General features: G+C 47.1%; 1 protein-coding gene across 1 annotated transcript; it reads right to left on the reverse strand.

The window, feature by feature from the left end:
• Window positions 1–9572: 9572 nt before the first annotated feature.
• Window positions 9573–13454, reverse strand: INS (insulin; the record flags this gene model as incomplete). Its single annotated transcript, XM_080345922.1, has 3 exons — window positions 9573–9709; window positions 12631–12834; window positions 13376–13454. 3 exons carry the CDS (start codon window positions 13452–13454, stop codon window positions 9573–9575), a joined length of 420 nt encoding a protein of 139 aa, XP_080202048.1.
• Window positions 13455–15321: the final 1867 nt, after the last annotated feature.

Consider the following 15321-nt stretch of genomic DNA (forward strand, 5'->3'; position numbering starts at 1 on the left):
GGCGCGTGTGTTAGTGCCTGTGTCTCTGCTGGGCTGCCCCAGCACTTTGACAATCAGAAATAGTCAGATAAAGTGGTTTGCTTTGCCAGTTTTGTTACAGTCACAGTGTGGTTGGTAGCCAAGGGGAAAGGCATCGCCCCAGAGCTCTCACTGCCCTGGAGATGAAGTCTTCTCTCACTTCTGTACTTGGTTGTCAAAAAGGGGATTTGGATTAGCACGTATGGAGGGTATTATAGATTAAGATTGATGGAAATTTTAGAGGGCTGCTCATAGCTAAAATGGACTTGCTGACAGCTCGGTTGTGCTTGTTGATTTGGAGCTAGCCATAACAAAAGCCCAAACAAATCACTGCTTGAGCTATTTTGCACTGATTTTTTTCCCCTTATTCCTTGACTGAACCTATCACAGCTTTTGTGACCCCGTCTTTTTGAAGGCCTGCCAGTCCTGGTTTGCTGTGTGCTAGACAGGTTCAGGTTTTGAAGGAGTCACCCACATCACAAGCAAGTGCTGGCTCTCCTCTCAGATTTTACTTTGAGTAGCTACAAACTGGAAATACCAGGCTGCCTTTGGTCAAGGAATTGCCACGTAAAAGCTGGAACCAGCCAACAGTACACGACATAGTCGGTGAGGCAGAGAGTGTCTTCTGCTACAGAGCTGCATGAGATTTCTCCTGACCTGGGAGGAAGACTAATTTGAGAAAAAATGTGGGGTCAAGGGAACAAGGATCTATCTTTTCCTTCCTGGAGATTTAATCTGCTTGTTTGATCCTTGGCTTTGGGAATGGAACAGTAACACCAGCAGATTGCCTGACCTGATGGCAGAGTTCACTGAAATATCTCGGCTGTGAGGGCTTATGGACTGCAAAAAGTGGTTGTTTTGCAGCAGAGATCTTTACTGCCCATGGCTCTGCTGTCACCCATGTATTGCTTTGTCCAGCAGAGGAGCCCCTCACAGCAACAGCATCACTCTGATCTGTCCCACTGAGTAGTTGCCTCTTGCCCACCAAACACCACTCCAGTCTACACAGGCTTAACTTCACCTTACAGACATTAAATGTTGTAAGGCGTTTGGCTACTGTGCACCATAAAGGCTCTTCTCACATCTACTGTCTTTGTTGTGATCAAGTGTCTTTCAACCTTTTTTTGGGTAAGTACAGCGAGCTTCCTTGCTCTCTGGTAGAAAGGCAGATTTCAGGCAGGTTGGGTCACTCCTGGTGCTCTTTTCTGCCTCTTCTCCCAGCTCTCTTTCATCCCTGATGTATTTAGTGGTGAAAATGTGGCCCATTGTCTTTTATCAGGCTTGCAATAGGCTTTGCAAGGGATGTTAATCAGTAGTTGTGCTCACCCTTCACAGCATCTTCCTAACACTCAGCACTCTGCTTTCGCTACATAACCTCACTCTGCAAGTCATTTAATGACATATTTATCTCATCCACCTCAGAATCTCCTCACGGGCTTGTCCTAACTCAATCCCAGAGACACCTGACTTAGTTACATTACTCTCTAGTTACTATCTATATAGACACAAGTTGTAAAGTTGCCCATAGGTTCTTGAAGACCCTTTGTTTAAAAACCTGGGGGATCCACACAGTTAGGAGGGGACAGGGCATGAGTCTTTGCTGATGTGCATTTGGCTAACTAATCATATTTTATTATTGTATGTGAGTGGAGACGTACCCCCACCACTGAGGCATTTAATGGAGAATAATTTAGACCCTTTCCTATGATAAGAGGCCGTTACAGATATTGCCAGATGTTATGTCTTGAATTCACCATAGTAATACAAATTAGCTCTGTATTGCTCTGCTTGGCCTAAATTCAAATGAAGCTCTGCCCAAAACACCCAAGCTTCCTGCAGGTTCCAGGCCACCAAGGGCTCTGACACTAATGTGGGGCACAAGGACTAGGCTGGTAGTGGGATGGAGGTATGAATTGCTTTGGAAATAAAATGCTATAGGAGTGATTACTTAATAATTGAGTTGCAGCAATGACTTGATTTGGAAAGCAATTTTAAGAGGTCAGACCCAGAATTGAATTAACAGGGGATTTCATTTGACGACTTGGAGCGGGCATTGCAAAATAACCCAAGTCTGAGAGGCTCAAACATGTCTCTCCCTTGGGAATCCTCATCTCTGGCACACCCGGTACCCGAAGTCTCCGGGACGATTCGTGGCAGATCCTTTTCCCCCGTCCTCTCACAGCTGAGCATCACCATGCTGGTGTCTGAGCCAGGGTGCCCCATCACTCGGGCCAGGGTTCAGTACAACGCATTTTCCCGGCGCTTCCCAAGCCATCCCGGTGCCCGCTGGAGCTCTGAGCGCTCCCTCTGCTGGCTACAGCCTCACTTCGTAACCCCCCGGGATGGCCTGAACCCGCCGGGAGGAGATGCCGGCCGGGGCAATGGACACCCCCAACAGCAGAATAGCTGGTGAAAGCTGTGTCACAGCGGAGGAGGAGGATCGTGATGCCATGAAATGCCTCGTGAACCGGGCGAGAGCGAGGATTTCAGCAGCAGCCTGGTGGTGATTCTGGGTGGGGGAATGTCCTAGCTTTGTTTGAAATGTTAATATTTGTATTCAGGATATATATTTATGCTCTGGCAGTCCTTCAGTGCCAGGGTGAGCCAGAAGAGCCCAGGGTTTTGTTGCACAGCACAGGCTCTTTGGGGCTGAAGGTTATTGCAGACCTAAACCTAGGTCTGCTCGAAAGGGGATTTCTGACTCAAAATGTGTTCAAAAATGTGTTCAGAAACACATGTCTATCTGACCCAAAACACTCCATAGGTACATGCTGCATTGGAGGAAATGTTGGGCAGGTAAAGTTTCCCAAGAGCATATGCCAGAGAGGTGTGCTGCAGGGCGGCAAGTGAACCAGTGGTGAGGGTGCCCCAGGGTGTGAGAGCCAGGCTGACAGTCCTTGTTTCAAAAGCCCAGAGGTTCAGAAAGGCAACTAAAATCCTCCTTGGAGGAATACCATCTTTAAACAAAGACTAGAGCAGCAGCAACCCAGCTCATCATCCCTCCAGGTCACCAGCCACACCAGCAAGGGCTGTCATCATCATCAGGAGCCACCCATGGGTAGATGGGCAGTTTCCTCGCATTGTTTCAGACACGTCCTTACTGGCCCAGCTCCATTGGTCCCATGGCCTTGGTGCAAAGTCTTACTCTAGAATCACATCTCCAGCGAATTTTTCTCCAACACCTTACCTGGACTGTATTTATTAACCTTTCCTCCCTGTGTTTGGGGGCCCCTGGTGCCCATGCCACCTTGCCCTGCCCTAGACAGTGCTGCCAGGCAGCTGCAGGCAGGGGCACCCTATCCAGCTGTGGGCTGCCCTGCACTCCATCCCCTGGCAGAAGCTGGGACTGCAGGAGGAGGGAAAGCTGTCACAGGAATCTGGCTTTAACAGATTCCCAACATTTTTGTGGTGCCCTATTTCAATGACACAGCCATGGATAATTGCTTTGTTTCAAATAGATATGTGAAACCTCAGGATCTTTTCCAGGTTGTGAGGACTGTGAAACCCACCAGGAGAGAACGAATCCCTCAGGAAAGGTTCCAGAAACTAATACTGCACCTGGAAGAGATGGTGATGCAAAAAGCCTTTTTGGAGAAGAAGAAGGCACAGTGATGCAAGGTTAGCAAGGGCCAAGGCAAATAGCTTGAAAGTCACTCCCAGTACTATGTTCTTAAATGGGATGCACGGTGAAATGGGGCAGTTAAAGCAACAGCTCTGCAGGGTGAAGAGTAAGGACAAGCATCTCAAGAATGAAATCAGGGCTCTGTAGTCAAAACCATAAAGGAAAAATGGGCATGATGTCAGTGCTTGGTGCCACTCGGTGTCCCCGAAGTGAGGTCAATGATCTTGCAGGAGCAAAGGAGCTGTTTTTACTAGTCATGGGTCAGGTCTTGAGTTGTTTCAATGTGATTTTTTCTCTTACCACTGAAATCAGTGGAAGCTCAGGAGCAAAGACAGCAATAATTGGGGATAAGTTTTAAAAATCGCCCCAAACATTCCCATACCGGGTAGGAAAAGCTGGAAACTCGGGTGTGCAAGATCTGCCAGCAGGCATGTCTGCAGTCAGGAGTCTGCAGTCATGTCTGCAGTTTGTGGACCCTGCTGGATCCCAGGCTCCAAAGTGGAGGAGGTTTCTGATAAGAGGAAAAAAGGCTAGAAATTTTTTCCACTGAAACTTCCACAGAATGGTTTATTGTCAATGTAGGGTGGGTGGTGTCATTTATATTTGATTTTCCGTTTTCTGATTAGAAAAGAGGAAGCAGCATTATTTTCTGACAAAAAGTTACATTTCAGAAGTTGGCACTTCTGTAAAACACCTCCACCAGCAAAATGCAGCATTATGATGCCCAAACAACAACAAAATCAAGGAAATCAAAAACCAAATTTATTTCTGTTATCCATTTTCTTCCAAAATCTGAAAACATTGTACGGGAAGTTTCAGTGTGAGCAACCTTTGGGGAGGAAGGGAGCAAGGGCAGCTGCATGTGCTCTGCAGAGAGCTCAGACTGCCTGGGTCCCTAAAGCAGACATGTGTCCTTGAAATCCTGGCATTTACCAGGGAGGGAAAAAAGCCATATTTTGGCCAGCTCTTTCAGCAAAAGAAAGGAGGTTGGAGGAACTCAAATGGTTTGTCTACCTCCCACTGCCATTTCTGAAGCCAGTTGGGGATATAGGGAAAGGATTTAGGCTCAGATCATTTCCTTGTGCACTCCTACGGGCTTGCTTCTCTTCCTGTGATTGTCCCAGATCTGCTCCTGCCTGCTCTGCCCAACAGGACTGTGGGGATGCAAGAGCCAGCCTGCCATTGGGCTTGGAAAAAAACAACCTCCTCCCTCCCTGTGGCACACAGGAATAATTCACTCAGAGACAATGTACTGGCAATGACTTTCCAGATCAATTTATAGCCTGACTTAAACCTTTCTTCCTGCCCAGGGTGAAAGGAGAAGGAAGAAAGTCTATTTTTTGTTCAAAATAGGTGTCTTTGATGAGGTCACTCTAAATCAGAGGGAATTTGGGATGTTAACACTGAATGTACTATGTTCATGCTTTCCAACTCCAGTCACCTCTGCAAGTCAGTTAATTAAGAAATTATGCTGCAGATGAGAGAGGCTAAAGCAGGTTTAAAATTTCCTAAAAAACTGATAAGATGGTTAAAGAAAATCCCAGAGTATAGTCTGGCTATTCCTTATATAAAGTGAATCTGTGAGTGCACAGGATAATAGGCAGAGTTCTTATATCTGTGGCTTCCTGGAAAAGGAAATAATACAGTTGGATTAGCTCTGGGAAAGTGGCAGCTTCCCTTCCTCTCCAGATAAGCTGGCGCAGTGCAGCCCATCCAGCAACCCGGAGGATGTGGTCTGTCACCCGGCCACCGGGGTCCCCACTGGTCAGTGCCCGGCAGCGGCTCCTCTCCATTCCCATTTCGGTGTGCGTCACTCCCCTTTCCTCAAAACTGGAGTGGAGCCCTTTTGAGGAAGGCTTCACGCACTTGGGAAACGGGCAACTTTGGTCCTTTCTTTTCTAGGCAGTGTTAACAACTCAGCAGCCCAAAGAGTTTGTCTTGCAATCCCCTCTGTGGCTCAGTTTCAATTCTCTATTCAAGCAGCATGAATGAACTGAAGCCTTTATTTGCATTCTCTTCAAATTGCCCTCCACCGCTAGCATAAGACCTTTGGAAGTTTGTTGCAAGAGTAGCAGAGCCAAGATATTTTAGTTGGGCGTTATGCCCCACCGCTACCACAGAAATCACTTCAAAGCAACTGCTGAGTCAGAATAAAGGGGGCTGGATGCATTTACTTCCCAATGACCACAATGCAAAGCCCAACAGGAGAAGGAGCAAGAAGGGAGGTCAATGGATGTAGCATTCTCTGGACCTGAGTCACTTCTCCTGCAGGAATTCATAAAATCCGGCATCTCCTAAGAACATCTGAGAGCAGGGAATGGCTTAGGCAAGGGCACAGGGTCTTGAGGGAGGCTTTATAAAGAAATTTCATCCTGGACTACAGTTAAGGACACTTCGGGCTCTTGCCCATCATCAGGCTTGAGTGGGGTAAGTGGCTAAAGCTTCGTGACCTGTCACAGCACAGGGTCAGTGAGCTGGCAGCATCACTTTTGCAAGCCAAGGAGCTGTGTGTTCCACACAGGGTTACCTTCAGGCTTTCTTCCCTGGAGTCTCAGGAAAAAGGGTAAAAAGTACCTTTGTTCTCCTTTGGCCTTCACCTTGCTGCAGCTTTTATAAGTGAAGAGCTGGCCCTTTGTGTTATTTTCAGTCCTGGAAAGCAAAGTGTATTCATAAGGGTCTTTTTTTTTTGGTTTTCTACAGCTTTTAAATTGATGCAGTATTTTCTCCTGCACCTCCCGCAGAGTGGAGTAGATCACCATATGCCGATATACCGTACACCTCTGGGACAGCTCTTGCTTTGGGGAGGAAGGGAGCAAGGGCAGCTGCATGTGCTCTGCAGAGAGCTCAGACTGCCTGGGTCCCTAAAGCAGACATGTGGCCATCCCTTCCTCCCTGACCCCATGTCATCCCCACTCCCTTCTTTTCCCTTCCCCAACAAGGGACCTGCTGACTCCTTTTCCCAGGAAGCACAAAGTCAGGGGAATAGTGAGGAATGTCCATCATGGCCCCTTTCTGCCCCTCACCCTTCCGTCTTCTGCTCCAGCCCAAACTAATCACCAGCTGTGCCCCTGGTGTGTCCAGACCCCTGTCCCACCTGGCAACCAAAGCTGGCAAGAAAATATCGCGCTGCATCTTGAGCTGGATAGGAGAGGATTGTCCTGCCGCATCTTAAGATTTCAAAACAATTCCCACTTTGTGTTTGCTGAAACCTCCTGGAATTTTTCAGCAGAAGGAGATGAGTCCACCTCAGGGTAGCCCAGAGCTTGGTGGTTAGCATGCGGTCTTGGGCAACTGGGCACAGAGGATGAAATCCCTGCCCTGATGCCTACAGAAGGAGCACCTGAACCACCCATGTCCCTTCATGTTGCCTTGCTAAAACCAGTCTGGTCCTGTGGGAAGTGCTGATTTTGATGAATCAACATTTTCCAGCAAAAACGTGGCATTTGCAGTTTCCCAACCAGTCCTAATTGAGAGCATTCAGAAAAAGCAAACAAACAAACAAGCAAACCAAACAATGGCAGAGAGCAGGAAATGAGCTGGGCATCTCCAAAGAGCTGTCCTCACCCGAGCATTGCTGCTAGAGCAGGAGTGCCAGCAGATAAACAGCTCTGGGGTGGACACAGGAACCACCATGCTCTGTTCCAGACACTTGACATTGCAGTGACTGCTTATCCGGTTGATGCTGAACATGTGTAGGCTATCCCTATAATGAAAGATGCAGCTCTGATACTACAAATGAGGACTCTAGACCACTCCGGTCTGCACTTGTCCTTGGCATGACCTGTGTGCCCCGTTCCTAGAGAAGCCAGAGGTATCTCCACAGACTTGGCTACATCTCTTTTCTTCTAGCTCTCTCCACCACCACTCTTCAGCACTTGGAGAAGTGCTAGTACCAGTCTTGCAATCAGGAACTCAAGGCTCCTCCTATACCACCTCCTTCTCTTCCAGTATTCACACTTCCAACTTTTCCCATCAACAGATCTGTACAATTTTGTCGGATAGGTACAGATGGAAGTCTCACATTTGCACTAGAAAATCTGAGTCTTGTCTCAGGAGAACCTCTCTGCTAACTTGCTTTCCATGGATCCCTGATGCTAAGTGTAGGATCTCAGTCCTAGGTGATGCAGGACAAGTCCAGGTGACTCCAACAAATCTTTGGTTTTAAGCTGTGAAGGGGATCACTTCTCTTTGATGAGCTTTCCCTCCAGACCATGGAAGCAGACACGAAACTCTGCCTTTGGAAACAGAGTGCCATCTCCTTGGGTTGAATGGATTTATGGGATTGCCAGAACTCGGTTGTGTGCCTGAATATGATGGTGGCCTTACCATGAGGAATAACTCTGCTGCTTTTACTGCAGTAACATCAGCCCTGATCTCATGGGCACCAGGAAAACTAGGAGAATTGTTTCTAGGGAGTCCCCTTCAGAAACGACTGCATCTGGTGGGAGGTCTGGTGGGAGCCAAGTAACTCAGAAACAGCAAATGTCTTGCCATGCTTCCACAGCCACAATATTTGGGCCCAAGCCTGCCTGTCACAGCTGTGAGCACTGCTGTTGGGAATATTCAGTGGGGCCCAGAAGAAAGGACAACAGAGAGGAATGGAGGGTGGTCGAGAGGAGCAGCACCAGCATAGCAGATCTAGTCAGCCACAGCTGCAGGAGGGGGCCCTGCAATGGGTTCTTGGATGTATCAAGGGAAGCCTGTGTGGGGGTCACCCCAGGGAATCACTGGTGCTTTCTGATTTTCTGTTTTATGGCTGTGTCTTCTCAGCAGCTCCTCTGGCTGCTCTTCCAGCCTTTCAGTTTGCAGTGGTTTTGCCAGTTTTGTGCTCACGATAGGAGCGGGAGCAATGCATCCTGGCAGGGATGAGATGGCAGCTTCCATCTGCATGGCTCCGACAGAGGCAGTCAGGTCTGATTTGGGAAAGGAAGCTGTTAAAACCACAGCCTCCTCTCAGGCTGCTTTCCAAATGTGCCACCAGCAAAATGCGGCCCCAGCCACTGCTGCCACATCTGCCACGCTGTGCCCATCCCATGGGGACCTCCTGCACTGGCACAGGAGGACCTTGGCCGAGGGGACATGACTCTTCCCCACACTCTTTGCCACCCCAGCCAGCTGGCATTGGCATGTCAGTTTTTCCACCCAGAAGGCAGCAATTTGGGGGCCAGATACTTGAAAGAGATTTGCAGCAGCAGGAACAGCTATGATGCCCTGAAATGCCCAGTTCTTGGCCAATAGACTCAAAACTCATTTTGGATTAAATCTGCTTTCTGCATGTGACTTGTCAAATACTTGTGAATAACAAGCATGTCCCACAGCAGGGACTCTGCCTGGGCCACCCACAAGCCGAAGGGGGAACTGGACACCCTTTCTAAATTGGCCATGGCGGTCATCCCTGATTTTTCTAGGTACAATTAATAGGTGACTTAATTCTTTGCTTAATCTGAACAGTTTCCATTATGCAGCTGAGGAATTTTCATCTCCCAGATGCTATATTTGGACTGTGAACTGCAAGAAGCTGATCAGCATGACATTGCCACAGATGTTCCCCTGTAACATTTCCCTAGAAAGGGAACTCCCATTCAAACCTCTCTGCCCTCTCCTCCTTGTCCCCTGGGGGTACTGGGTGCTCTGTGTACCCACTTCAGTGCTGCTTAATCCCCCTCCTCCCTCCCAGGGAGCTCATTTGGATGGCAGAAGAATAGTGTGAAGTGATGGGTGGCTCCAGGACCTTTTAAAACTGCCTTACCTGAGCATGGATGGCAACAGCCTAAAGCAAATACCAGTGCCCCCTCCTCAATCCATGGACACATGAACCAGCACAGTCCTTCAAACAGATCTACGACATTTATTCAGTTTCTTTGAAGGTGCATTAGCATTAAGTGCATGTTTCTACCCATGGCTGATGAACTCCCCGCTGGTGGCCTGGCCACTAGTTACAGTAGTTTTCCAGTTGGTAGAGGGAGCAGGTGTTGTGGCAGCATTGCTCAACGATCCCTCGCTTCACTTTCTCGAACTCCTCCTGCTGGAAGGGCAGCTCTCCTATCTCACCGTGCAAGGGACCACTCACTGCCAAGGAAGAAAAAGATAAGCTGTGGGACATCACACAGTATCAGCCCTGGCTGTTGAGCCCTGCAGACACCCCCTTTGCAGACACCGGAATTTTAAGCCAGAGTTGGCTGGAAAATGGGGAGGAAGTTTCAAATGTTTCCCCAGGTTGATGCTGTCTGTAGCACTTTCATACTCTGTTTTCTCTCCCAAAACAATGCTGTGGTGCACAGAAGGAGCAAAACTGAGTGGATATTAGCAGTGTGAGGGTCAAAGAGATACAGGCGCTTTATTGAGGAAGGTATGGAGAAGAAGAGAAACCCTACACCCTCCCCAGGGTTGAGCAGCTGGCAAGTAAGAGATAAAACAGGCTGATCTGCTCCAGAGATGAGTTACTTGGGACTGCAGCCACCCTCAGACAGTTACTCCTCTTCTAAAAGCCTGGGCAAACAACTGGAGCACTCATGGAACTGCAAGGAAGGTCCAGTCCTGGGGCTAGATGCATTTCCCAGCTGGTCCTGAACAGCCTGCTCCTGTTCATAGCTGGGGACAAGTTTTTAGAAGGAACAGTGAATTGGGGTATTCAGACACAGACAAAACTCAGAGTGTCTCATTTGCTGCTTGGAACTTGGAAACTTGAGGACAGAACTGTTTGGGTTTTAGTTGCCCAATTAAGACATAGAAAATAGCAAATAAACTGGTGATTTTTCCTGGAAGAAGGAAAGAGCTCCTAACAACAAAAAGAAAATGCTTGGAAAGGGCGAATGAGATGTGGTTTCTAGGGCAATACAAAAGTACAGCACAAGATGCAAAATCCCCAAGCCCCCAAAGCATGACACAATGAATGAGGCACAAGAGTAACAAGAAATTATGCTAGTGTGCTAGGAGGAAAATTTAGGAAATATTTAGTCCAACATTAAGTAGAAGAGGAAATAGCTAGTCAATATTTTGTGATTTACTTTCCTTCATCCTTCAAGCCAACTGTGAGCAGACTGTAAACACAACCTGCTTGTGTGACCAAGAGGTGGTTGGCTCAGGCAAAAATCCTGGAAAATGAAGTGGAAAATGAAGCAGAAGACCCTCAGACACTTTTGAACTGTTTGGCCCCAACAAAATTCTCCACATAGTATTTAGAGAATTTGACTAATGAAACTTCCAAACCATTTGTGGTGGTCTTCAGAAACAAATAATCAGAGAAAGGAGCAACTAACAGCCCAACTGGCTATTCGAAACAAATCATGGCAAACCCTCTGCTATGACATTACCTTGCTTCACCTTCCAAAGACCTCTAAGACTATTTCACAGGATGGTTACATATGCAAGAGCAGGAATCAGATACAAATTAAACCAGTGTGTGATGGGGAAAGAAATGGTGGGAGAGGTGTATTGTAGTCAGGAGAAGATAAGCAATGGTCCTTCTTAAAACAAGAGGATTGAAAAGGCTGGAATTCAGCAGAGATCTCTTCTACATCTATTCTAGCTTGGAAGACAGAAGAGAGAATGTGCTTCCTGGGTTCTTAGAGGGGCCAAAGCTGAGAGGAGCTGCAGGTACCCATCTCCTCACATTATAGCTGGAGCATTACAGGTCCTGTCCCCATCTAGATGCAAACACCATGTTGAAGGGCAGCTCTCTGGACTGCCTTATGCCACCTGCATTGCCATGCAGACAGAAAGTGCTGGACCAGGGGCAGTGAACCAGCACCACAGCGTGTGTAGGCAGGGCTGTCATCTCCTCCTGCCTCCTGGCTCTTGCACTTGTCAGCAGTCCAGAAGTCCTAAGAAGGGGAATGAAAGCAGCTCAAACAGCATTTCACCACCATGAAATAAGAGATAATACAAAGCTGTGGGTGCTGCAAGCTTCTTGAAGGGCAAGATTAGCACTAAAAATTACCTTTGAAACTATAGAAACACTGAAAAGATGGGAGACTGTTCAGTAAGAAATTAGAAAGGTGCTAAAGGTAGTCAGGGAGACTGTGCTGCACATCCAGAATCAGGGTTTGACTGTGACAGAGGTCCTTCAGGGACTGCTGATCCACCTGAGAGATGGCCAAAGTGTCCAAGGGAGGCAGTGACCACTATCAATCAACATTTCAGTGCTGCTTTGAAACAGGCAAACCACCTGTGTAAACGGAAACATGGTTTACAAAACATGCAATATCATTCTTCCAGTTTGTTCACTCAGCACTGGCAAGACCTCAGCTGGGGTCCTGTGCAATTGTCCAGGCATCACCAGTCCATAAGGATGTGGACCAAATGCAATTTGAATAGACAGACATCTAGAAAACTTGACCTAAGAAGTTAGTGTGGGGTTGTAGAGGGAATTTGGCTGAGAAAAGGCTAAAACTAGACACGGGAGCAGTTTTCAAATATTTTGAAAAGTGGCCATAAAGAAGAAAGGAGTAGACACTTCCCAATGTCCACTATGGAGTAGAAAAGAAATAATTTACAGCAAGAAATGTTCAGGTTAGGTATCAAGAGGAAACACTCAAGAAGAAGGTCAGTTAAGCATGGGAACAAGCAGTTTCAGAAGGCAGAAGCAGCTTTCTCACAGAAGGTTTTACTGAACATACTAGACAAGGGTGGGTCAGGAATAGGATTGGGACAACCCATCCTGTCTTGGGCCAGGAGGCTTCCTGGGTTCCTTCTACCTCTATTTTCTCCAAAAGCTCCCAGGGCAGCATAATGGCCACACAAAGAAATAGACAAGTTTGAGCTTTCAGGGACAATTCCTTTTGCCTCACCAATCCTCTTTCCCTGCCTGCCCTTACATCTGCCTTTTTAACTTGCAGAGCTTTTCATCAGCAATGTGATGCTGTTGTTAAGTTAAAGGTATCCCTGGCATCCCCCAGCAAGGGCATTTGTGGTGTCACTGTCAAAGATAGGTGGTTGCTGCATTTTTCATCACATGGCATACAACTGCGTTCACAGTCAGCCTGACTTACCTAGAGGCTGCTCAATGTCCCGTCGTGCTTTGGGGGAGTAGAAGAAGCCCCGATCTCCACACACCAAGTAGAGAGCCTCCACCAAGTGGGAGCCACAGAGGTGCTGGTTGGCAGCTGCATGGCTGGTCCCAGGGCCAGAAAGAGCGAGCAGGGCCATGAGAGGCAGCGATCGGATCCAGAGAGCCATGCTGAGCAGGGTGAGGCCTAGGGTTAAGAGACAGAGAAGACACAAGGAAGACTAGGAGGGAGAAATAGGTTGTCATCAAGCATCTTACATCCTTCAGCTCCTTTGGCATGAAGATGATACCAAAGTAGCAGATAGACCTGCCAAAGATGCCCTAGCTTGAGACTGAAGGGCATCTTTCTGTATCAGGCTTTACAAGTCACAGTAAATGACTAATAATGATAACCAGAAGCTCATCTCCATCCACATGTTCACATCCCCTGCTGTCTTCCCCCAAAAGGCTAAACTAGACTGGAAGCACCATCCCACTGAGCCTTGTAGCATACGTGCCGAGGAGAGCTGAGATCAGCAGACACCTTCAGAGGAAAAGCCCTCTCTTCCACATCAGAAGGGCCTGTTATTTGTGATGATGACCCAAAACCCAGCACAATATGCTCAAAGACCTGAAGAGACCTTATTTTCTTGAACCAGCAAGCCAGCACTTATCACCACCAACTACATCAACTTAAGAAAACAGCTCTGCAAAACAGGTAGAAGCTGAATGGTGGCAATTAGACTTACCCAAAGAAGTGGCAGCAAGAGATGGAGAGAAGTGTGCTCTGAGTGATGAAGGCTGTTTGGTTGGTAGTAATATCCCCATTCTCTCTTTCCCGTATTTATATGGTCTACATTAGCCCAAGTGACATAAGAGCTAGCACAAGTCCCACCTCCTCAATGATGCTCTAGCCAAAATTTTGCTGTTTGTGCACATTAATTTCCCTCTACATAGCATCCACAGGTCTTTATGCAAGTTAAGATAGAAGCAACAGTTTGCAGTTTCCATCTCATTTCATCCAATCTGTTTTTGCTTCCCTGAAGCTCTGTCCTAAGCCATCAGTGACCCTTTTAGCAGGAGATAATGGTGCTATTACAGCTGCAATGATTACTAATTACACTAATGCTGGCAATAGGCAGTGCTGGCATTGAGGTAGCTCAACAGCTGTTTCTAAAAAGTAAAATTAAAGGCAAGGCAAACATGTTGATCTGCTTGATTAATATCACCTTGGAAAGTATGCAGTGATGGGACCAAGTTGTCGGTGAGACCATGCTACTGTCAGGTGTTCGAGGAAGGAAAACACATTATTGTGCTGAGGCTACCTGCTGCCCCACTCCCTGGCCATGCGGTACATGGCAAGAGAAACATGTGTTCTCAGCTTGAGCCGGGGGGAGGAATAACATCTGCATTTTGCAGGAGACCTTGGGTTGTTGTTTTAGCTCAGCATGGGGCCAGACTTAGAGCATTTGAAATTTTGTATAGGAAAAAATGAGCCTTTCTGCTTTTGCCCACTGAAAGGCAGGCCCCTTCCTTCATCTTCCAGGTGCCCTTTCAAATTCTTGTTTGGGATTAAAAAAAAGCAGAGACTCCGTCTCTGCAGTTTGCAGGTGAGAGCTCTGTGCACCTCTTCTCTTTGGGGCTCTGCCCAAAATTTTGTCTTCAACACCAAGAAATGTTTCTGGTAAATCCCAGTGAAAACCAGGAGATAGTTGATTATCTCCATTCTGGCTGGTAAATTTGCTCTTAATAGGAGTCAATGGGCAGGAGTGATCCACTGGCTTTCATGGGTCTGATTTTGGCAACTGGTCTAACGCTCTCTCACAACATTACCACATTTTTTGATACCTCTGTGCTCAACATTTCTGTCACCAATAGCACACATATACCTTCTTTTCTGGTTAAAGTATACTTTTTTTTTTTCCTCCCTGGAAAGGCCCATTTTAAATGCTGGGGGTGGGATGGTCTTCAAGGTTCCCATTGCTCTAAACTTTGAGACTACAAGTTCTCTACAAGTTCTCTGCACCACAGAAAGGAAGGCATTTTCATCTGTTTGAACTCTGCTGCTTGTTTAACTTAGAATAAGCCTGGTTGTCCATACATAGTATATCAGAAAAAGTTCACCAAAATCTTCAGAATACCTTGAGACTCAAACCAGACCCTCGATTCCTTAAGTAGCCAAAGCAATTTCATCCATCAGCATCCAGGAGTTAGGAAATCTCACATGCCCCTGTCATGGCTTAAAATGTGAAGTATCATATGTTTGCTAAATGAATGCGACTGCAAAAAGGCTCGTGAAAAGCGCTAAATCTCTGATGAGTGTATGGGGATGGGACTCATTTGCTCAAATAGATGTGAGACAAGGTTATCAGTTACATCCCCTGCCATGTGGTTCTTTTGGCCTCCTGCTAACAAATCCAAGTTGTGATGCTCAACTACAGTTAATAGCATCTCTGCACAATGTGTAACACTATCTCTGCCTCACTTCCCCTCAAAAAAGATATGGGATGTACTTGAATGACCTAGTGGTATACTCATTAAAAGCTCTCAGGTTTCAGCAAGATATGAGTAGAGGGAATTCACTTACTCAGACCTTCTTTCTACCATTAGAAAATAGGAAATTAGCAGCTACACAGGATAAAACCTGGCAGGCTGTCAAAACCAGGTGCAGAAGCCTTGTGCTACTCACACTTCC

Source organism: Nesoenas mayeri (genome assembly GCF_963082525.1).
Source record: "Nesoenas mayeri genome assembly, chromosome: 5".
Classification (NCBI taxonomy): domain Eukaryota; kingdom Metazoa; phylum Chordata; class Aves; order Columbiformes; family Columbidae; genus Nesoenas; species Nesoenas mayeri.